Source organism: Haliotis rubra, unplaced genomic scaffold, assembly GCF_003918875.1.
Source record: "Haliotis rubra isolate DU_JTF1 unplaced genomic scaffold, ASM391887v1 Scf522, whole genome shotgun sequence".
NCBI classification, from domain to species: Eukaryota; Metazoa; Mollusca; class Gastropoda; order Lepetellida; family Haliotidae; genus Haliotis; species Haliotis rubra.
In genome coordinates, this window is record NW_025767216.1 from 523385 (window position 1) to 546934 (window position 23550).

General features: G+C 39.1%; 1 protein-coding gene across 1 annotated transcript; it reads left to right on the plus strand.

The window, feature by feature from the left end:
• Nucleotides 1–160: 160 nt before the first annotated feature.
• LOC124252744 lies at nucleotides 161–22420 on the plus strand. Its single transcript, XM_046686397.1, has 8 exons — nucleotides 161–235; nucleotides 2741–2824; nucleotides 10737–10817; nucleotides 11637–11688; nucleotides 14679–14796; nucleotides 15293–16058; nucleotides 17113–17273; nucleotides 17919–22420. The coding sequence occupies exons 2-8, from the start codon at nucleotides 2745–2747 to the stop codon at nucleotides 20918–20920; spliced, it is 4260 nt and encodes a 1419-aa protein (XP_046542353.1). The 5' UTR covers nucleotides 161–235; nucleotides 2741–2744; the 3' UTR covers nucleotides 20921–22420.
• The last annotated feature ends 1130 nt before the right edge of the window (nucleotides 22421–23550 follow it).

Below are 23550 nucleotides of genomic sequence, written 5' to 3' on the forward strand. Positions count from 1 at the left end.
CTTTAGAATGAGAATTGTGTCAATGCAATTAGTGAAACAAAGGATTGCGCCACTAAACTGTCAACCAGAATTGTGTTGAACAATTCAGAGTATGCTTGCACAAAGTCGTGTTTGTGATCCGGAAGGTGGATACTAAGGCTTGCATCGTTTGTGCTTCCTTGTGAGGGGTTGGGCAACCGAGGCATGTATATGTAAACTCAAGTGTGGTGTCTGCTGTATAGTTTGGTCATCTGAGGTAAGTATATGGCAGGGCCACATGTGTTGTTTGTGTGTGTGTGTGTGTGTGTGTGTGTGTATGAGAGAGAGAGAGACAGAGAGAGACAGAGAGAGAGAGAACGAACTGGAAGGGGTGTCTGCAGTGATGTTTGTTTACGTGTGTGTGTGTGTGTGAGAGAGAGAGAGGGAGAGAGTGAGAGAGAGAGACAGACAGACAGAGAGAGAGAATGGGAAGGAATAGACTTGCACATGGCTCTAATGTATAAAAGTAATAGTTCAAAAAATATTAATATCGCTTATTTTGACTTGCCTGTTCGAAGGATAGAATTATAAACAAAAGTATATATCCATGGGTTGAGCATTGGGAAGGGGAGACCGAGGCATCTCTGCGTAAAATCATGTTTGCTGTGTCTGGTCTGAGGTAAGGTTTCTGAGGATTGGTCTGATGAGGGGGGCTGGTGTGGAGTACGTCAGATGATAGCGTGTATGTACTAGTATGTGATTGGTCTGATGATGGGGGCTGGTGTGGAGTACGTGAGCGTGATGATAGCGTGTATGTACTAGCATCTGATTGGTCTGATGAGGGGGCTGGTGTGGATTACGTCAGATGATAGCGTGTATGTACTGGTTAGTCTGTGATTGGTCTGATGAGCGTGGGGCTGGTGTGGAGTACGTCAGATGATAGCGTGTATTTACTAGCATGTGATTAGTTGATGTACTAGCATGTGATTATTGGTCTGACATTGTGAGTTGTAGGTATGGGTGGGCATGTGGTAGTTCCTGCATGTGATCGATCATGTGTGTGATGTTTCAGGCTAATCCCTGTCTGTGATAGGTCACGTGTACTGTCTAAAACAAGTATGGATGAGCATAAGATATAGCGAATTTGCTGTCTGATGTGGGCCTACACTACTGTCTGGTTGAAGTATGCATGCGACAAGTGATATCCACTATGGGTGTGGCAAATGTAACGAGGTTTAGTATTGACATAACATTTCTGTGTCCTGGTGAAGGGTGTATCAAGTATACGTATGCATGTGATGTATTGTATATTCGTTATGTTGTGTGTATCAAGTATCAGTGCGTATGTGATAGGTGCAGTTTTGTGCTGGGTCGACTGTGGAAGGGGTGTAGGAACTTGACCTGGAAAGGTATATATCTGTGTTATAATCGTTTCATTTTGGTGTTTCGACGCGTTGTGAAGGAAATGGAGAATGTTTATGTTGCTGATTGATTGTTCTCATGCGTCAGCGGTTGTATGCCTTGTTGTGTTTGTCAAACCCAATGTCCATAAGTTTGTTCTATATTGCAAACCCCAGGAGTTGAAATTACACCTCGATTGATATCGACGTATGGGTAAGAGTCTGTAGTCGTCCATATCAGCAATGTTTGACTAAACCAATAAATGAGCGAGTTAAATTATAGACACAGCTTTGATTCTTTGTGTCTTACAAAGAACAAACAGTCATGAAGATCCAGGTAAGAATTGGACTTCAGCAACCCATGCTTGTCGTAAGAAGCGACTAACGGGATCGGGTTGTCAAGCTCGCTGACTTGGTTGACACATGTCATCATAACCCAGAAATTGTCGTACATCAACGCTCATGTTGTTTTACACCGGATCGTCTGGTCAAGACTCGATTATTTACAAACCGGGTATTGCTGGAATATTGCTGAGTGCCGCGCTATAACAACAAAAGCAAGCAAGCAAACAAACAAACGAATCGCGTGTTGTCAGTGTAAGCAATATGCCTGTGTGTGTATGTAAGTGGCGGGTAATGAAGCTGTCTTGAGACCTATTGCGTAGCTGAACTTATCGATGTCCTTTAACATGATGTAAGTGCACCAATGCAATTCACAGTGAGTGATATATTTAACGTATAAATTATAGGGATTATAAATGTTGTCAGTACGTACTTGAGGAATGAATCACACTCATGTGCAATGTATGTGGTAATTGGCATACCAGTTTTTTCTTGGAGACGAATACAACTCGGATTGAAATTACACTTTAGTACCATATTACTCGTAGTTTGAAATTAACACATCTCCTACTGAGGGGCTGGTCTCTCCTGGGACCTCAAGATAACATTTTACAGAGAAACAAATATTCAAGACTATACACTTAGCAAAGCACATTTGACCAACGCTGAGGTGTTCAGATTTAGGAGGAGTATGTAACACGCCATCATTGCTCAACAGTTTCATTAGATAACTGGGGATCAATTGAAAAGCTTACATGTTGACATGGAGGACATGTGAGCGTGTGCATGTACTTTATTCCTTATCGTATTAAAACTTCTTGTGCGACCAATAGTATCGATGTGGACTTGTTTATCAGGTAACACGCTTTAATGCAACCATGTTCAATAAGATTAACAGCGAGCGATCTTCTGAAATAAGACACCGCATCACATGTGAGCATTATCAGTATGATCCTTATGTATTTAAGCAATTGTGTCCGTTAAAGACACATGAGGATCTACAATGCATATGGTAATTGGTATCCAAATCTTACTTGCAGAGGAATGAATTCTTTGGTCGTGTGTACACATTGTGGAGAGAAACTTGAAAGGACTGAACAGGGCATCCATTCAGCTTGTAAACTGTAAGTATGTGTTGATTTACGTACAACGAAACATTCCAAGATGACTGATTCGTGGGTAGTTTCGGGTTGGGTTTTGTCTTGTTTGATTGTTTGTTATCTACCTCCGCACCCACCAATGATCCAATCTAAATAATCATGTCTGGGCCAGACAATCCAGTGATCAACAGGATCAGCAGTGGTCCAGGCAATTGGGTTACAATGACGTGTGTCGAACAAGTCAGCGAGCTTGACCACCCGATCCCGTTAGTAATGTCTGGCGACAAGCGTGGGTTGCTGAAGACCAATTCTAATCCGGATCTTCACGGGTATTCGAGCTAGGATGGGTTGACGATATCTCAGTGATTGTCATAAGATCCAGGGCCTCAAATGGAGATCGGTGTTTTTGCAAATGTTGTAGACTATGGTATAGAAACCTCAGGCAATAATTAATGGTTAAGATGCAACAGTCATCACTTATAAGCATCAGACAATCAACGGGCAGATGAGTGTACGATGGATGAAGGCTGTCTCTATCGAAATTAGAAGTGGCGTTGAGGTGTGGACTGTAACACTTGGGTTTAGGGGACAAACGTTATGAAACTTGTTTCCAGAGTTGGTCTGACGTTTTCTTTACACTCGGCGTTGAAATGAATGTTTGATCGTAAACCGAATTGGAGTTTGATTAGGATTTATCGGTATCATTTTGACCCAAACAGCCTATAAATAGGGATAAGATGGATGAACGCCGTCTAAATTCAAAGTGGAAGCGACGTTTAGGTGTTGGCTCTAACATGGAAATGTTACGCACAGAGGCATATGTACAAGTACGAGGAAGTGTTTATACACTTGAGCTGATATGGACGTGTTGACGGTAAAGTGGTGACGTTATGAATACAATACGGATGACATATAAGGCTCAGAATTGCCTGATAAGTGAGTGTCAGTATTTTGAATTAATACGTTCAGGAATATGAAGCCAGTGGAGAGATTGGAGAATGGGTGATGTGTCACAAAATGGTTGGCTTCTTGTTACAATACGGCCAGCAATGTTCTGAAATTTTTGTAACTTGCTGATCAACTCGTTAGAATCTCCAAACAATAAACTGTTACCATCATACTCATCATGATTACATTAACGTTCGGTTGATGCAGCAATGGTTTTTTCAATGTACCCACTACTTACAAACGTAAAACCTGAATCATCATGCCAATATTGACGCAGTGTTATATCATGAAACAGTATTACTGTTGTGCGAGTTAATTCGATATGGACGTAATCTATCCAACAGTCAAAGCAGAACATATATGCATGTTCATGAACACAGTTTTGTACAAGTGAATTTTTTCCTTCGTCGCGAGAGCGGTAGGCAGCCGAGTGGTTAAAGCGTTCTCTTGAGGCACCGAAGACCCGGGTTTGATTCCTCACATGGTTACAATGTGTAAAACCAATTTCTGGTGTCCTCCGCCATGATATTGCTGGAATAGTGTTAAAACTGCGTGCAACTAAACTCACCCACTCCGTCATAGTTATTTGACTGTCAGCAAACCCATTGATGTGACAAGCGCCGACAGAAATGGTGTCTGGCATCTGGAATGGTGTAAGCAAGTGAATCAAAGGAAATTCAAGTCGAAAGTACCCATGAATATAATGAGTGAAATTTGTTGTGAGAGATCTGGTCACTGCTTTTCTGTCTGTTCTAGGCACATTGACAGATGCAATGAAGCTGTTGAGTCATTCAGAGGTACAATGGCTACCAGCCCGAACATCCAATTCATGGGAATTCATGTTCACTATCTGTATGGCATCGACAAGAAATTAAGTAACAAAGAGAAAATTGAGAAACGGGAGAAACGGAATTTGAAACTAACAGAACTCACAAAATATGTCTCAGCTCTAAGAAATTCTAATGGTGGTTACTTACTTGTTCAAATTGTAGGTTTAATCCCAAATGAAAATTATGTTGGTGCTTTCGACGAGTTTGCAGATGAAACCCTGTACAGAATGATAGAAGACGGGAGAATGTTTGAAAGCGTGTATGCAAAAGAAAGGCTAAGCGAAGCCTCTGGATGCGTTAAGTTCCATGATTTCATCAGTATTTATGTCGCAAAAGGCACAGAATTTTCAACAGCGGATTTCAACACCAAAATATGTCTAGACTGGGGACTTGTAAACCCTTTACCATCCACGGTGAAACGGTTTGTTGTCAAAAAAGGAAACGGTTCCAGTCCTAGTCCTCGTGAAGAACTTGATTTCAGGTTCAATGGTGATTTTGAAACCATTCCTCAGTTGCAAGAGAAACGTGATTTACAGCTTAAAGGCTTCATGGAAGACAAGCTCAAAGTTACCTGGAAGGAATTATCGGACTATAATAAAGCTAGAACGATATGGGATGACTTTCGACTGAAGGAGTATGTCAGTGCTTTTACCAAAAACTCGCGAGGTGGATCCTTCCTGCTTGGAATAGGGGAAAAAGATAAAAGCAGAGGTAAATACAAATCAAAAGATCTGCTGATCCAAGGAGTGCCTCTGGAGGATGAAAATGAGTTCAGCCGCCGCCTAAAAGAGGTAGCGCATGACGAGAGCAAGATGTGTGATTTTAAAGGTGACACTGCTAAATGGGACATGATGAAGGTGAGATGCACTATGGTCCCTCCCGAAAAGATGCAAGCAAGTACCACAAGAGCTCAGCACAGTATGAAGTACTACGTTGTCGAAATACTGGTTTACCCAATCAATGGAATGGCATTTTATGACAAAGAAGGTCCTCTATCATGCCGAATCGTCGACAACAAATGTACCCCAGTTGATGTAAAAACGTGGTTCGAAAAGACTGCATTGACCAATTAAACTTCGTTCTGATGATTTACACACTGTCAGGTGTCACTAAGAACAGAATACATATAGAGATCAATGCAGATTGACAGACAGACATCTTCGTGATGTACATACATGTTTTAAATATTCATCTTGAGAATAGCAGCTACTTGTTATAAGTACCTCCGAACAAAAATACCGCGGCTTTGTTTCCGTTATCAAATGTTCGTTTTATGTGTCTCGTCCTTGGATTTAGTAGGTTTTACCGTGTATTACCATGTCAAAATGTCATGTAACAGTAATTAAGAAATCATATGATGTTCAAATTTATGTCCGGATTCAGTATATTTGAATATCTGGCCTTGGCAATCCTCGTCTATAACTCAAATATGTAGTTGTATGCCTATGTTATATTTTCTTGAATGTGAAGATCCGGAATACAATTGATCTTCAGTAAGCCATGCTTGTCGTAAGAGGCGACTAACAGGATCGGGTGGTCAGGCTCGCTGACTTGGTTGACACATGTCATCGTATTCCAATTGCGTAGATCGATGCTCATGCTGTTGATCACTGGATTGTCTGGTCCAGGCTCGATTATTTACAGACCGCCGCCATATGGCTTGGCTATTTCTGAATGCGGCGTAAAACAACAAACAATGCTTTGGCAATCCTTGTCTAATTAGTTTAAATGTGCATTCTTACACGATGTTCTATTTTCCGTCATGGATGTAATGAATGTCAGTATTCAGCATTTCACCACTATTACGCAAAGGCCACGGATATGTACAGTCATTGTTAACACAAACTTGCTGTTCGATTTGCTAGGGTTATTATCCTACTGGTTATTTACACTATTTGTAGCTAGTGAGTTTGGCTTCACACAGCTTTGGCAACACTGTTTCATTTGTACATGTATTAAGACTTGTCAACTTTATGTGGAGTGAGTCAGGATGATTATACACCGCTTTTAGCAATATTCCAGTAGTATCACTGCGGGGAATCGACTTCAGTGTGATGATTTGACGCTTTAACCATCACCGCTCCGCTTCATGTGGAGGAAAATTATGAATGACATAAAACTTGAAAATTACATGCATCGTAGGGTGCTTGCTCAATGTGACATTCACAACGATGGACGTGGGTTCATGGTACTGCTAATTGTGGACAATAGACCGATCCAGTCTGTCAATAAAAACTGGCGCATGCGTCACTTTTGGCCAATCAGAAGGCCGGGCGCGCTGTGTGGATTTGTCAGACTTATTTCCGGGCTCAAACGATGCCTCCGAAGCGATGTGCTTCGAATTACGCCATTTAAACACGCTATATCTATTACATATTGCTGTGATTTTATGTGTACTTTTAACAAAACCATTACGGTCAAGACAAAAAAAAAATGAGGCGGATCAAGGAGCGCGATAGGTCTTGCGATCAGATAATTGTCTGCACCATCGTTCACGAAACCTACGTCACGCCCGCAAATAAGAATTTGCACGAATTTCCACACTATTGCACATGTGCAAAATCATTACCAATTGATGACAACAAATAGCAGTTTAAGACTTTGCAAGTGTTATAAACACGGACAATTCTTGTAACTACAAAATTGTTTTTACTTAACGTTTTTAGTCACTACTGGGCATTGAGTTGGTACGCCCTAAAGCTGAAATGAGACAGGCGCCAAAGCCGTGACACAATGTAAACAAATCTGACAGCGATCCGATTTCGGTTCTAGGGTCGACCGAAATAGCAAAACTTGTTACATTAAAGAACAATGTGGCGGATACACATAGATCTTAGATATTCCTAAATTTGTCACACATTTTAGGAATTTTTTAAGTATCAAATGCGCAATCTGAAGCAGTAGTGCAGTAGGCACTGCACAGTATCGTGTTAATAGTGCAAAATATTCGAGGAGTAATATTGTTGCCTATCATGCAATATATAAATATCAAAATTAATTCATATGAGTGCCTATAGAACTATGCTTCAAATATTTCAGAATTTTTATAAAGAGATAGATGGGACTTTGAATGGAATTACGTTCCTCCATGTGGATCGAATACGGAAACTATGTGAGAAGAAAAGTGACTTTCTGGAGTATTGGGCGGAGTGAAATAAAGTGTATATCTTAATTATGAAGACATTTGAAGTTTTGTTACAACATAAAATTATTCACATATATTGGTACATTTTAGGAGCAATATTGCTACTGTCATTTTGATTAATTCACTGGAAATGATAGCAAGGTATGTTTTACGAATCTTGCTCTTTTTGGCAAATGTGGAAGGGTAGTAAATAAATACTAAACTAATCAACAATAAATAAGTCTTTAATTGATTGACATATCAGATTCATGTGATTTAATGTAATGTTTCTTATAAATCATCAGTTTTTGAGGAGGTTACTAATATTTGAAGACTGAGCCAAATCTAGTGTTTATTAAGATGTTGGTTTTGGACAAATTGTTCAAGGTTTATTGATGGTTATTAAATATTGGAGAATGAGCTTCATTAAATTGCACACTGGTTGTAGGAGGTGTTTTCCTAAACTCTTGCGATGACTTTTACCAAATTTTGAATCAACCTTACTATAATTTTTATATCACTAGTAAGTATCTCAGTAAAGGAAATAGATCAAAATTTAGAAATGTCCTCTAGGAATATAGTCTCAGATCTAATAATACAAAGATTGTCATTGTTTAAGAAGCAATAATGTCAATATATGTATTTGTATTGACAAAAAGCTTTGAACTTAGGGTATATTCTTTGCACCTTATTCGCACTAGTAGTTAGCAGTTAAATATCTCTGAAGTAAAAACAATATTTTTGTATTTTGTGTAGCATTCTATTTCAATGCTAGTTAATTGTTCGGCTAACAGCTAGTGGATCACCTGTTCAAAGATTTTGCATCACAGGTTTCTTATTTCTGGAAGATGGGTCACTGTGGAGGTGCAGACTGTATCTTGGATCTTCTTTGTGTTTTGGTGCCGTGACATACCTGTACATAAACGCTGGCAGTTCATGAAGTCAAGTTTTGTTGAAGTTTGTATGTAAATTAGGTTTTCACAACAAACTACATACATTGTATAGAAAAATAAAATGGAAAGGATGGTTTTAAAAAATGGATTTCCTTATATTCAGTGTCATTTTAGGATGGTGTACAGATTTTGAAGAGGGAAACTTTACTGATCAGCTGCTGAATATTTGCTTCTGGGTGTGTCCCGAGTACATCCATGGAAACATACTGTCACATTTTCCAGATTTCCAAATAAGATCAAATAAGTTATGCGCTGTGACTGATCTGTTTACATTAATTATATACAGACCAATAAGGTGCACGAAGTAGTAAACGGGAAATATTTTCTGCTTTTTATTTACCTTTCATTTAATTCATTAAAACAAAGAAACCCATGTTTTCAGATTATTTAACTAAGTTTGAACAACGCCAACGGATAACTAAGTAAAGGCGCCACGTGCAACATTGACAATCTATTTTATAGATACCGAAACGATCTGCAACATGAACATGTGGATGTGTTCACGGTTTTTATAATCTTATGATGGGAATTTTTTGGGAAAAAAATCCAAGCAACAAAATTCAGTTACCCTTCCCCTGCTGATATCTTTCACGGAGGTGAATTGCCAGATAGATTAATTGATTCGAAAGAAAATATGCTTCCTACTCTCAGCAGCTGGCCGAGACGATTTTTCATCGGGCATGTAACTCATATTCACTCGCGAAATGCAATCTGGCAACTAAAATATATTAAAAATCACATACCTATAACTTGCCTCTTTAAATATCATTCACAAACGACGGATACCGGGAATGGATCGGTCTATTACATGCCGAGAACCATCATGCCCCTCAGTAGTTATTGTTAGGTATATCTCATCTTTGTTCAAATATTTGCACATGATTCGTGTTTCTCTGTTGTGGAATGGTCTGTGCATTAAATAGTAAGTGCTCTAAGCTTCTAATAAAAACAAATTGGCAACAATGTGTTGGTTTTAATTTGCACTGTCACAATCGTATACTGTGTTTTACCTGTGCCAGGTTCCTCCATAAATACCTTATTTAAGACCTATATTACACGTTATGTAATACCATCGGGAACGAGACTAGTTAGACTGCAGTAATTGTCTTCCCTACTTTGGATAGGCATTACTTCGTTTACAAATACACCAATGATATATGGACATTTCACAGGAATTTCGCATCAGCGTTATTATTGTCGTGAATATGTCCAGGTAATAAGTCAGTGCTACTGCTTGTGGAATATCGTAGAAATCGTGGACGAATATCATCTATTCTCGGTCAGATCTGTATTTTGTATTCAGGGCCTTACGAATAAATTATGTCTTTAGTCCGGGTTTGAATTGGAATACATCAACCCATGACTGTCGTAAGAGCACCTGACGTGATTGGGTGGTCAGGCTCCTGACTTGGTTGACACATGTCACAGTATTACATTGTCGTAGATCGATGCTGACGCCTTGGAGCAGGGGATGGCCTGCTCCAGACATGTAGCAGGAAGATTGCAAACAAACAAGACGGTTATTGATCAGAAAAGCAAACAGAACATGTAACTCGATTCCAGTAATGAACACCCTTCACTGTGTGAATATGAATGTTTTATATTCGTCCCTGATATATAGGATCTATTTTGTGTAACGACCACACTGAAATATTGATTCAAAGACATCCTCGTGAGGGTTTTCGAGACAATAGCGTTTCCTGGCATACAATCTGCTTGTAAATGACATCGGAACAATGGGCCCCAACAAATAAGCTTCCTTTTCCGACATAAACGTTTCCCATTTCAAGTAAACCAAGCACCATAATCCGAAATTGTCATCACAACAGACATCCAATGTAACTAGGGAATAGAGCGTGTTTCTTTTCGAAGGACCGATACATACCAACCAAATCAGACGGTGCCATAACATCCAATGTAACTAGAGAATAGAGCGTGTTTCCTTTCAAAGGACCGCGACATACCAACCAAAACAGACAGTGCCATAACTTTCCACGAACAATATCATAACTTTTTCAGGTGATGAATGGTCATGCTAATATCGATATAATTAAATTATAATTTGATTATTTTATTTTCAGATGGCACTCTTTACTGGCAAAAAAGTTTAAACACATTGGTGAAAAACGAAAAGATGAAGAAGAGCAATTTGGCCAAGTCAAGTATGGACTATTGTATTCTCATCCCTCATCTTCAGTTGTTGGCGATCTTTAGCCTATTTTTATATCATGTATTGTCCAAATTGTGCTGTTAGTTTTAGCTTCATATGCTAGTTTTAAATTCGAATTGTGGTAGTCTAGTTGTTTTACTGTCCTTTGACGACGGGTTTTATAATATATACATATTCTTTATAATCAAATTTGTTCTCGTCACGATATGGCTGAAATATTGCTGATGTGACGTTAAATATCAAATCACTCACTCACTCATCCTGCATCTTAACGAGCGCATAAGAAGTGTGGCATCCATGTTTTGAACCAAACCACGAAGGCTAAACCACTTCCAACTTGTCTTTATTTTTCCAAACTGCAGTAATGCAATCTATGCTATATTTTGGACGACGCTTTATCAGTACTAAGAAAGTGTAATCCCAAATACAACACGTGTTACATTTGACCACTTCCTAAATGGCATCCTTTGTGCGTTTATCTTTCACCACGTTTATGGCTACAACAGAGTATGCTGATCCTTTCACCACGATTTCAAGAGCGTCACACGGCTCTGGCTAAGAACATTTAAGGCTGAAGCAAACATTCCAATCAAGTTTTATTGTAGTGAAGGGCATTTCAAACTTTGACTCGTCAGTGATACAAAAGGGTCCGTTGCAATTCCACATATTGACTTTTATCATATGTTTCCGATATTTTTTCAGGTGAACTTTTGACTAGGTTCTATGTTTTTTTCATCCCTAGTTTGTAAGTGATTCATAAAAACATGCTTATGATATAGCCGGAATTGTACAATCGACTTCTCTTCTTCAGAACAAGAAAGTATGACGCCCTAAACTATGTAGCAGCCCCATTTGAGCTTAAGGTGAGTTGTTTTCCTTTCTATATCTATATCAGAAAGTCATAGTATCATAACAATGTACTCAGTCATATCAGATGTTTGCGAAATTAAGAGTAGTTGTAGTAGCTCTTATAAAGTTATGATAGTAGAAGTAGAATTAACAGTAGAAGTAATAGTAGTAACAGCAATAGTATTTATAGTAGTAGTGGTAATAGAAGTAGTAATAGTAATAGCAGTAGTTATAGTAGTAGTATTGGTAATAGTAGTAGTAGTAACAGTAGTAGTAGCTATAAACGTAGTAGTGGTAATAGTAGTAGTAGTAGCAGTAGTGGTAATAGTAGTAGTGCTAATAGTAGTAGTGGTAGTAGTAATTGCAGTAGTTATAAATAGTAGTAGTAGTAATAGTAGTAGTAGTAGTAGTAGTAGTAATAGTAGTAGTAGTAATAGTAGTAGTGGTAGTTAGAGTAGTAGTTATAATAGTAGTAGTTGTAATAGTAATAGTAGTAGTTATAATAGTAGTTGTTATAATAGTAGTAGTGGTAGTAGTAATAATAGCAGTAGTTATAATAGTAGTAGTAGTAGTAGTAGTAATAGTAGTAGTAGTAGTAGTAGTGGTAGTAGTAGTGGTAATAGTAGTAGTAGTAATAGTAGAGGTGGTAATATTAGTAGTGATAATAGTAGAAGTGATAATAGTAGTAGTTATAATACTAGTAGTTATAATAGTAGTAGTGGTAATAGAAGTAGTAGTAGTAGTGGTGGTAATAGCAGTAGTAGTAGTAGTAGTTATACTAGCAGTAGTGGTAATAGTTATAGTAGTAGAAGTGGTAATATTAGTAGTAGTAGTAGTAATAGTAGTAGTAATAGTAGTAGTGGTACTACTAGTAGTGGTAATAGTAGTAGTAGTAGTAGTGGTAATAGAAGTAGAAATAGTAGAAGTGGTAATAGTAATAGTTATAATAGTAGTAGTGGTAATAGTAATAGTAGTAGTAGTGGTAATATTAGTAGTAGTAGTAGTGGTAATAGTAGAAGGATAGTAGTTGTGGTAATAGTAGTAGTAGTAATAGTAGTAGTGGTAATCGTAGTAGTAGTAATAGTAACAGCAGTAGTTATAATAGTAGTAGTGGTAATAGTAGTAGTAGTAGTAGTAGTAGTAGTAGTGGTAGTTGCAATAGTAGTAGTAGTAATAGTAGCAATAATAATAATAGTAGTAGTAATATTATTAGTAATACTAATAGTAGTAATATACTACCCATCAAAAGTTTAGACTCACCCCTGTTAACAGATTACCCTATTTCAATTAACTTTTGACTACTTGAATAGCCCGAAACTAATGAATTTTTCACATGTGTGGAATAAGGCATAACTCGAAATACTGTTCGGCATATTCGTAGCCTTGATGCCTAAGGATTTTGAAATCCATACCTGGTACAATTTTGGTGAAAATGATGAAAATGTCATGAAATTGTCAAGCCAAACGCAGCCATGAGCATGCACGGTGTGAGCACGTGCATCACAACATGTTGCAGTATGAACCTCGTGCATTTCACCTGTACACGGTTTGAAATTGATTCAGTGAGGATAGGGGCCAAATTTCACTTCTCCGTCAGCATGGGTCGAGTGAGAAGTTTGTCCAATGCAAAACGACATCAAGCCTTGGCACTCTTACAAGATGGGAAATCACAACGTTATGTAGCCAGGCGTCATGGTGTATCCCAGAAGGCCATTTCCAACCTCTGGACACGCTTTCAACAGACGAATTCTGTCCAGGATCGGCCAAGATCGGGTAGGCCACGAGTGACGTCGCAACAGGATGATCGTTACATCCGATTGATCGTTCTCAGGAGCCGACACATCACAGCCACCTCAGTCAACGATACGTTCAGACACGCCACTGGACGTCATGTTTCTGTATCCACGATAAGGCGCAGGTTACGTCGAGCTGGACTGCGTGCAAGACGTCCTGCCGTTAGGCCCCCTCTTACACCACGTCACCGTCGGGCTCGATTGGACTGGGTTAATGGGCATTTGAGATGGGGTGCAGGCAGATGGTCACGTGTGTTGTTCACCGACGAATCCAGGTTCAAACTGCACTTCAACGACGGCCGAATACCTGTGTACAGACGTCAGGAGAACGTTACGTTGACGCTAACGTTGTTGAACACGATCATTTTGGAGGTGGGTCCGTTATGGTCTGGGGCGGTATCTCAATGACTGGACGAACCGATTTAGTGGTAGTGGATGGGAACTTGACGGGTCAGAGGTATCGCGATGAGATTCTCGCTCCTGTGGTGCTTCCTTTCCTGCGGGCCATGCCAGGCCAGGCTGTTCTGCAAGATGATAACGCTAGGCCCCACAGAGCTCGCATCGTAACAGCGTGGTTGCAGCAGAACAGGGTTAATCGTATGGAATGGCCAGCGTTATCACCCGATCTCAACCCCATAGAGCATGTGTGGGACATGCTGGGACGCCGTGTTTACGCCAGAGTTCCTCCCCCTGCTAACCTTGACCAGCTTCGAAATGCCTTGTTACAAGAGTGGCAGAACATCCCCCAGAGGCAGCTTGGATACTTGGTACGTGGCATGAGACGTCGGTGCGATGCTTGTGCCAGAGCCAGGGGTGGACATACCCATTATTGACTTTTGAAACACACTTTTTCACAGTACCCATGTTTACGGTTCTTTACAAAAGTTTTGAGGAATGTACACGTCCTCATTTCATACGGATTAAAACCATAAATGAGTGATGTTGTGTTTGTTGCTGATTTTTGAACACGATTGCTATTTTCCTCCAAGATACTGACATTGCCATAACTGAGTCTAAACTTTTGATGGGTAGTATAGTACTATCTGTACTTATTTTGATGGTGAAAGCAATATCAGGTGCCTTGAAGCTCAGTGACGAGTACAATTGCCAGGAACATGGTCCTGTTATCAACCCTCACACTACAAATGTCATAATTGTGTTTCATACACGGACATATCAATGGAAACTAATTAAAAGTTGTATTTCTTCAGACTAACGTCTGTGTGGAACCGCAGCAGTTCAGCATTCAAACGAGAGACTTCTTTCTACCATCACTACAACAGATTGGTGACAGTATCAAAGACATTCGAGAATTCTACTGTCCTCGTGGTATGTTCTTTTTTCTATCCATCCAAGAAAGGTTTTTACATCAATGTTCCACTACACTGACAAATTTAAGATTGAAACAATCCCAGGAAGTAATTAATCGGTATGTCCTTATTGAAATGTGACATGTTTGTATGTCGCCCCATTCAGCAATATTCCAGATATATGGCGGCGGTCTATAAATAATTAATTCTGGATCAGACAGTCCTGTGATCGACAGCATAAGCATCAATCTACGCAACTGGGATACGCTGACATCTGCCAATCAAGTCTGACTACCCGATCCCGTTAGTCGCCTCTTAGGACAAGCATGAGTTGCTAAATTTCAATTCTAACCCGGACGTTAACGTGTCGGAATGTGTCACGTCCCCCAACACATACAAATAAATATTTCCTGTATTAAATGCAGATGATTTATATATATATAAAGTCACAGTAAAATGCATTCAAATGTTATTATAAAATAATTACCACTGATATTCATGATTTATACTTGCAGGTAAACTTAGCATTGTGCCTAAAAGCCTTACCGCCAGTCTAAAGAGGATCACTGAGAAACTTGTAACTTTCCTTCAAGAAGAAACATTTTCTTTGTCCCCAAACAGTGGCCTGATAGACACAGCCAAGCCAAGACTTCTTCAAGAAACAGATGGTTTCATCTTTATCGCTAAGACATTGTGTTTTCCATTAAATATACCGTACAGTGAGTTGCCATCAGATATCCACTGCGACATTGTCTTGATGCTCCCTTCTCAACCAGCATTTGTGCTGACTGTAGTCGATAACGACACCCCAGAAGCAAGGAAATACAACGTCAGTGTTGCTAGAGGGCTGATCACCTCCCTCAATAGGTTCACTGACGATGACTTTTCAGCAGTGTTTGGTGTTGTGTGCAAGTCTCATCTTGACTCATGGGATACATTTCAATCCAAGTTGAAGACGCTTGCGCATTCATGTAGCAGATTTGTTACGTTTGACTCCCTTTACATGTCAGAAGGCAAATATGATAAACTCATTACTTCTTTTTGGGCTTCAGTTGCCAAAGTAGAGCCAGGCGATCAGTTTCCCGACGCAGAAAGGATTAATTTCCTAACAAAAGAACAATGCACAGTGTTGTTAGAAAATATGAATTCCAAATATGTGTTTGTGTTGACGCTTCCAAAATGTGGTGGAACTACTCTTATGTTGGAAGTTGCTAGAAGACTTCAAAACTTTCTACCAACCTATCTCATGGTCAAATCAGTGGAAGACAAGTCCAAGTACAGGTCAGATCATTTCAGTATTTTAGATGAATGAATGAATGAATGATGAATGAATGAATGAATGAATGAATGAATGAATGAATGAATGAATATGGTTTTAGGCCGCTTTTACCAATATTCCAGCAATATCACGGCGGGGGACACCAGAAATGGGCTTCACACATTGTACCCATGTAGGGAATCGAACCCGGGCCTTCGGCGTGACAATGAATGCATGAATGTTTTAACCAGGTAAAATGCAGGATAATACCCCACCATCCATGTGAATGAAAATGTCCTTTAACATCATTAATTGCAAATAGTTACTGTCCAACTAGAAGAGAAACTCTTTACGGATGGTGGCAAGGTAACACATCTGGCAGCAACCGCAAAGCTGGCTCATGGATAAAACAAATACAAGACTCATCCTCTCCGGACACCATATTCTTGTCGGATTTTGTCACTAAAATACTCATCCAATTAACGTATCACAATACTTTTGCAAATATATACTTCTAATTATACATCTACCAAACCCATAGCTACTTTTTAACTTTTGCAACATGAACTTAACAAATGTTATCTTCTGAGTAGATATGCAGCAATTTTATTCTTCAAAATCGATCAATTTTATACATTTTGGGCATTATGGTACAACCTATTTACTTCGCAATGTTGTCGCTTGTTTGCTGCAACTTTCTTTGTAGATTTGTTGAATTCATGATCAAAACTATAAGGTAACGTAAAACAAATTACTATAAGATATTAGATTAATATGTACTTTTTACTGAATTTCTATTGTCTTGCATATCTATGGTGTTTTTGGAACATCTTAACGCATACGTGAACATCAAAGTCACAATGAAATAGTATCCATTATCAGGAAGAAGCGGACATGGTTAATTCCCAAGTAAGGTGTTAACGTTGAACACAAAGTTGATGAACTGAGCTGGCACAGAATAGTTATGTCTATGACATGTTGTTTTCATTTTGTATATTTTATACAACCTGGTCATGGCCTACTACTTTGTCAACAACAATTACCGTTTGGTATCTTCATAGTGTATATTTGTTTCAGAGGTTTGTGTGAGAGTGTTTCAACAGCATTGATTTCTGAAAGTCCTGCCATAACACATGTCTTGGACAACAACTGCGAGTCCGAGAGAGCCGCTGTCACAGAATCAATTCTACCTTTGCATGATGACGAAACCATCAAAATTACGTGGACCTTCTGTTCGGGTATATTTCAAGGACAAAATCATATCACAATACAATCAGAAATATAATCTATGTTAGACTAACTGAACAAATCACTGAGAAGTATTTTCGCATGACAATGTACCAATACATATGAATGTACTTCAGAAATACGAAATACAAACATGAAATGAAGATGTCATTTTGTAGAAGATTAATATTTATCATATATATATATATATATATATATATATATACGTTTATGCATAATTGGGGCAGTGGGGTAGCCTAGTGGTTAGAGCATTCGCTCTTCACGCCGACGGCCCGGGTTCGATTCCCCACATGGGTACAATTTCTGAAGCCCATTTCTGGTGTCCCCCGCCGAGATATTGCTGGAATATTGCTAAAATCGGCGTAAAACCATACTCAGTCAGTCAGTCAGTCAGGCATAATTATACTAGATTCAATTTGTTTGCTAATTTGATAAAAATGTACCTTTGGCGAGTTGAAGTCCAAGGAAGGAAATAGCAAATGGATTTGTAATGCACAGTAGACTTTACCTCATGGTATCTAGGGTAATATTTCTTTAACTATGTATCAAATAAGTAAAATCAAATTTAAAACTAATTCACAACATACAAAATAACACATATGGATGTATTTAAGCTCACTTTCTATATGCTGCAGACTTCATCAGGCCGCAAATTATGGATGAGATACTTGACTTGTTTGGATCATACCGGCATGTGCTTCTTGTTGGGTCAGCTGGTGAAGGAAAATCAGTCACGGGCCTTCTTCTTCTTGAGCACTTCAGGTCAAGGGGAATAAGTGTACTACATGCAACAAGTGCCGCGAAAATGAAGAGTGCTGTTCAAAACTCTGAAGAAACTTTCATCTTTTGCGATGACGTGTTTGGGAAATTCAGGTGCACATTTACATTAACACCAGATTTGGAAAATATGTTCAGTCGGCTCCAAACGAAGACAAACATTAAAATGCTGTTCACCAGCAGATGTGATGTTTACGACGATGCACGTCAGCGTTTGGGGAAGCTAAAATCCCATTTTGAAGGTTCAAGGGAACTGAATCTAACAGAGAAAACCCAGACAAGTGAAAAGGCGAAAATGTTAGATAGATACTTAGAAGTAAGTAACAGGCGTATTCCTGACATGGAGAAGGAAAGTATAGTTTTGAAACAAAATACGCATGGATTTGCTCATTCGTGTCATTTGTTCATCACTCTTGGAAAGGAGAATACAAAAGCCGGACAATTCTTTGACAATCCGTTGTCGTTTGCTGAAAAACGCATTCTACATCTTTTGAGGAATTCTGTCATGAAGTGCCTCCTCTATCTCTTAACGGCATTCAGAGGCACACTTGATTTGGAAGATCCTGCTGAAGATTCAGCAGAAAAACGACGGAAGGTTATAAGACATGTTGGAGAAACATCCATGTCTGAAGTTTTCTCAGTTGCTGCAGAAGAGCCATTCTTGTTTACAACAGAAGGTTCTGTGAAGTTTTCTCATCCATCCTTTCTTGAAGTATCGTCAAATATCATAGCCAAATGTGATATTTCTTTCATCATACAATATGGACCTCTTGAACTGTTTGAAAAAGCAAGCGATATGAGAGACCAAACATACAGCATTAAAATTTCGGAAGACATTCATTTCATCGAACTAGCAGAAAGGTTTTTACACGAAATAGAACTTGGTGCATTTGAAAGCTGCTGCTCACATCGATTGCTAAGAAATCAAAACTTTGTGGATCAAGTTATCTGTCGCCTCCCCACTTCGACAGATGACTTAGCTATCGACAAGCTATTATACTGGGCATCCAGCAATGGTTCAGATGCGATGATGAAAGCATTGTTGCAGAAGTACACACTTACAAGGGAAACGTGCCATCATGCAGTTTTGGGCTGTACCAGATGGGGCAATCATTCTGCATTGGAGTACATTATAAGCAGTTTGAAACTGACTTCACGGGATATTGATGACATCACTGAAGATGGGTTGCCATGCCTAATTGTAGCAGCCAATCAGAATAACGTTGAAGTGTGTAAAGTGCTGATCAAACACGACGTGGATGTATACATCACAGATCCACGTATGGGAGCAAATGCACTTCATTGGGCTGCTGCAGCTGGTCACTACGACAGTGTGGAGGTGCTGTCAAGACACATATCACTTGAACGTGAAAGCAATGGGGGAGTTACGCCTTTATTTGTGGCTGCAGAAAATGGTCACCTGGGTGTGTTTAACTTTCTCCGAGGAGAGGGTGCAGCTATCAATAAACAGATAAAAAGCAGGATTGTGTCATTAACAAATCCTAGAAACGAAGGCCGTGCATTGGTTAAACAACTAAATGTATCAGATGAAGGTTTTACACCTCTTCATGTGGCAAGCTATGAAGGACATTTGGACATAGTAGAACTTTTGATAACTGAAGGGGCTGATGCCAATTTGAAGGCTGAATTAGGACCTCCGGTAGCCTTTGCTGCAAAAGCAAATGATATGTGCATCTTTCGTCTGTTTCTCAGTGATGACAGAGTAGCTTTCAGTGACGTTATCTCTGCAGCATATGAATATGGTCGTACTGAAATGCTGAAAGAGGCTGTCCTACATAAACGGTCCAAAGCTAATGACATTATAAAAGCAACTTTGTGGGGGCAACTTGAAACTGTGAAGGAATTACTTGAGGAGTCTGAGGAAGGCTTAAGCTCACATATCGATAGATACACACTTCTTCATCTAGCAGCAGCTTTAAACCATGGAGATATTGTGGATGAGCTCCTACAAAGAAAGATTGAAGTGAACAAATCTTCTGAAGGTGGATTCACAGCTTTGCACGGAGCATCTATTACTGGCTCTTCTTCAGTTGTTGAAAGTCTCATCAGAAGGGAAGCTGATGTTGACCGGCTTGCTAATGGTTTTGGTCCTCTTCACTTTGCATCGATGTATGGAAACACAAATATAGCCAGGATTCTGATACAACATCAAGCAAATATCCATCTGAAAGGTTATCATCAGTGGAGCCCACTACACGTTGCAAGCATCCACAATCAACCCGACCTTGTTCGGCTTTTGCTGGAGAACAACGCTGACGTGGAAGCTTTGTCTGAAGATCTCTCAACACCTCTTCTATTTGCTTCATACCTCAACAATATGGACATAGCAGATATATTGTTAGATCATGGAGCTGACTTGCATCCCAGAGGTATGTCATACCACCCACTTCTAGGTACTGCTCTCTTGGGCCATCCTGAAGCTGTGAACAATTTATTGCAGAGAGGTGCAAAAGTGAATCATGTAAGTGCAGTTGGTGTAAGTGCTTTGCATGGAGCTGCATATATGGGGGCAATGGATGTGCTCGAGTGTCTTCTTGAGAATGAAGCAGATCCAAACCTGAAACTGTTTGAAGGGATATCACCTGAGGAGAAATCTAAAATTGCAAGTCATGTGGAGCAATGGTGCAAAAGCACTCCCGGGAAGGATATCAATTTGAGAAGGTATGATGGTGGTTCTGCACTACATGTGGCTGTTGACATGGGTTACACAGACATGGTGCGACTTCTGTTGAAATCGGGCGCTGATCCGAATCTCAGGAACATGAACAATGAAACAGCAATAGATATTGCGAGGGAGAAGAAGCACAGTGGCATCTTGAGACTACTAGAATCGTCCTAAACTGTCTCTGCCATTAATGAACAAAGGTTCAAGAAGCGCCAAGAGCTGTACAAAGAAGTCGTGATAGTTGTTTTTGTTGGATTGATTACAATTCAAAACAAATCTGACAAGCAAAAGAAAGTTTTGAAGTTGTGACATGAAAGGTACCTAATGGGGACGAGTGTCTCAATTGTTTCTTCATGTACTTTCAGTTTTTTGTCTCATTTTAACGTTTGAAGAAAAACGTTGTTGGTTGGTCTGAATGAGTCTGCCATGTTCTTTCTCAATATGTAACCTGACACTACAGTGCTCCGTTCAGCCTTTGAGAGACTGCAAGACAACCTATGATGTTTACCGCATGATTCTATGGGTTGACAAAGGGACATTTTTGACGACTGTCCATTTGGTCCAAGGGAAGCTATTCATTTCAACAACCATTTCAAGGTTGTAAGAAGCGGTAACAATGAATGTTGTGTTGATCTGGGACATAATACTTTGTTTATTAATGATCCTCTGAATCTTAATAATGTCATATACTACATAGCATGTCCTGCTTGACTGTGTTGTTATCCATCACAAGGGATAAATATTTCAGTGTCAAAACGGTGAAAGATCTTTTTAACAAAGTTAATTATCATTTACTTATTGAGTTATTAAAAGGAATTGAACTGATTGATAAAGTTTGATTGTTACAATTTGTCGATATATGTAATTTAATGATTGGCAGTTTAGATTAGTAGCTTAGATTGTTAGTGGCTGTAGCCTCAAGGGGGTTAAGGTATTGTAAAATTACTGTTCTCCTGAAAGGGTACGTAAGTTCCAAAACTCTCAAAGTAAATTTCAAACTTACCAGTATTTTAAGCGTAGAATTTTTGTGATTTCTATTATGGCTAAATTTGACTACAATCGCCGGCTGCTGAAGGGATGATGCAAATCCAAATAGGGTCCATGTAGGTAACAAAGGTACTGTAATTCCCCATGGTCCTTAGTATGGTGATCAACCTTTGGTTGCTGGTGATCTATAGCCCTTTCTTATATTGTACTTTAATTTCTCGTGATATATTTTTACGATAGCGTACTAGTTTTGAATTAAGAACTGTGATAATCTAGTATTTTTTCTGTCCTTCAATGGCAGGTTTTTACGTAATACATTTATTGATTTGAATATTGATATAAACTGTTCTCGTCACGATATGGCTGCAATATTGCCGAGGTGAGGTAAAATTTTAACTTATTGCTCGATATGCAAACGACAGGCAACTGCAAAACAGCGCCTTGACACACTAGTAACTCAGCATATTTGACATACCTGGACAGAATGTCTATGCATCTGGGGTGTTTTGTTGACAATAGCATGGTCAATCGGAAGTAGATTATCCGTCTACGAACAGAGCAGTTATCTCAGAGGACATTACAAAGTGCCCAAAATAGTCCGTTCACACTTTTTTAATAATACTGTTTGATATAGATATAGCAATGAATCCTGTAAATAAATACACATCTCTTTGTTTCCACATGGTTGCAAGTCTACACTCCTCTTTCAAATGTTCTTGTTTTACACTGACACAACCGGTCATTTCTAGGGTGTAAATGACAATACCACTGTACATAGACATTATCACATACGGTTTGGGGGCTGTAACTATCCATGTCGTTACACTGGTCATTTTATCACATGAAGTATATTCCTTTAAAGGTGGTTTTAATGTTCGTATAACAACATTTGTACTCATCTTAATGGTTTTCCTTTATATCAGATTATTTAGCTAAAATGTTTGGTACCTATTGCTAACTGTCTTCTTCTATGCAAGGTGTGTTTGGATTTGTAATGCTCGTACTAGATAATGACACCAGGACATATGACACCTGGACGTATGACAAAAGAAAATGACACCAGGACATATGACACTAGAAAATGATACCAGGAGATATAACACTACAAAAAGTCACCAGGACATATGACACTAGAAAATGACAAGATATATGAAACTAGAATCTGATACCAGGACATATGACACTAGAAAGTGACACCAGGACATATGAAACTAGAAGATGATACCAGGACATATGGCACTAGAAAATGACAACAGGACATATGACACTAGAAGAAGACCCCAGGATATATGACATTAGAAAATGATACGAGGACATATGACACTAGAAGATGATACCAGGACAAATGACGCCGAAGATGATACCAGGACATATGACACTAAAAAATGATACCAGGACATATGACAATAGAAAATGACACCAGGACACACGACACTAGAAAATGTCACCAGGACACATGGCACTAGAAAATAAAATCCTTGACACATGACACTAGAAAATGACACCAGGATATATGGCACTAGAAAATAACACCAGGACATATGACAAAAGAAAATGACACCAGGACACACGACACTAGAAAATGACACCAGGTCATAAGACACTACCAAATAACACTAGGACACGTGACACTAGAAAATGACACCAGGACATATGGCACTAGAAAATAAAATCCTTGACACATGGCACTAGAAAATGACACCAGGACATATGAGAGTAGAAAATGACACCAGGACATATGAAAGTAGAAAATGACACCAGGACATATGACACTAGAAAATGTCACCAGGACATATGACATTAGAAAATGACAACAG

Excerpts from the sequence above, each read along its gene's own strand:
- LOC124252744 (XM_046686397.1), top strand. The coding sequence starts at position 2,745 with ATGAATTCTTTGGTCGTGTGTACACATTGTGGAGAGAAACTTGAAAGG. Across the intron at positions 14,797-15,292 it reads AGAATTCTACTGTCCTCGTG|GTAAACTTAGCATTGTGCCT; the intron begins GTATGTTCTTTT and ends TTATACTTGCAG. Across the intron at positions 17,274-17,918 it reads TACGTGGACCTTCTGTTCGG|ACTTCATCAGGCCGCAAATT; the intron begins GTATATTTCAAG and ends TATATGCTGCAG.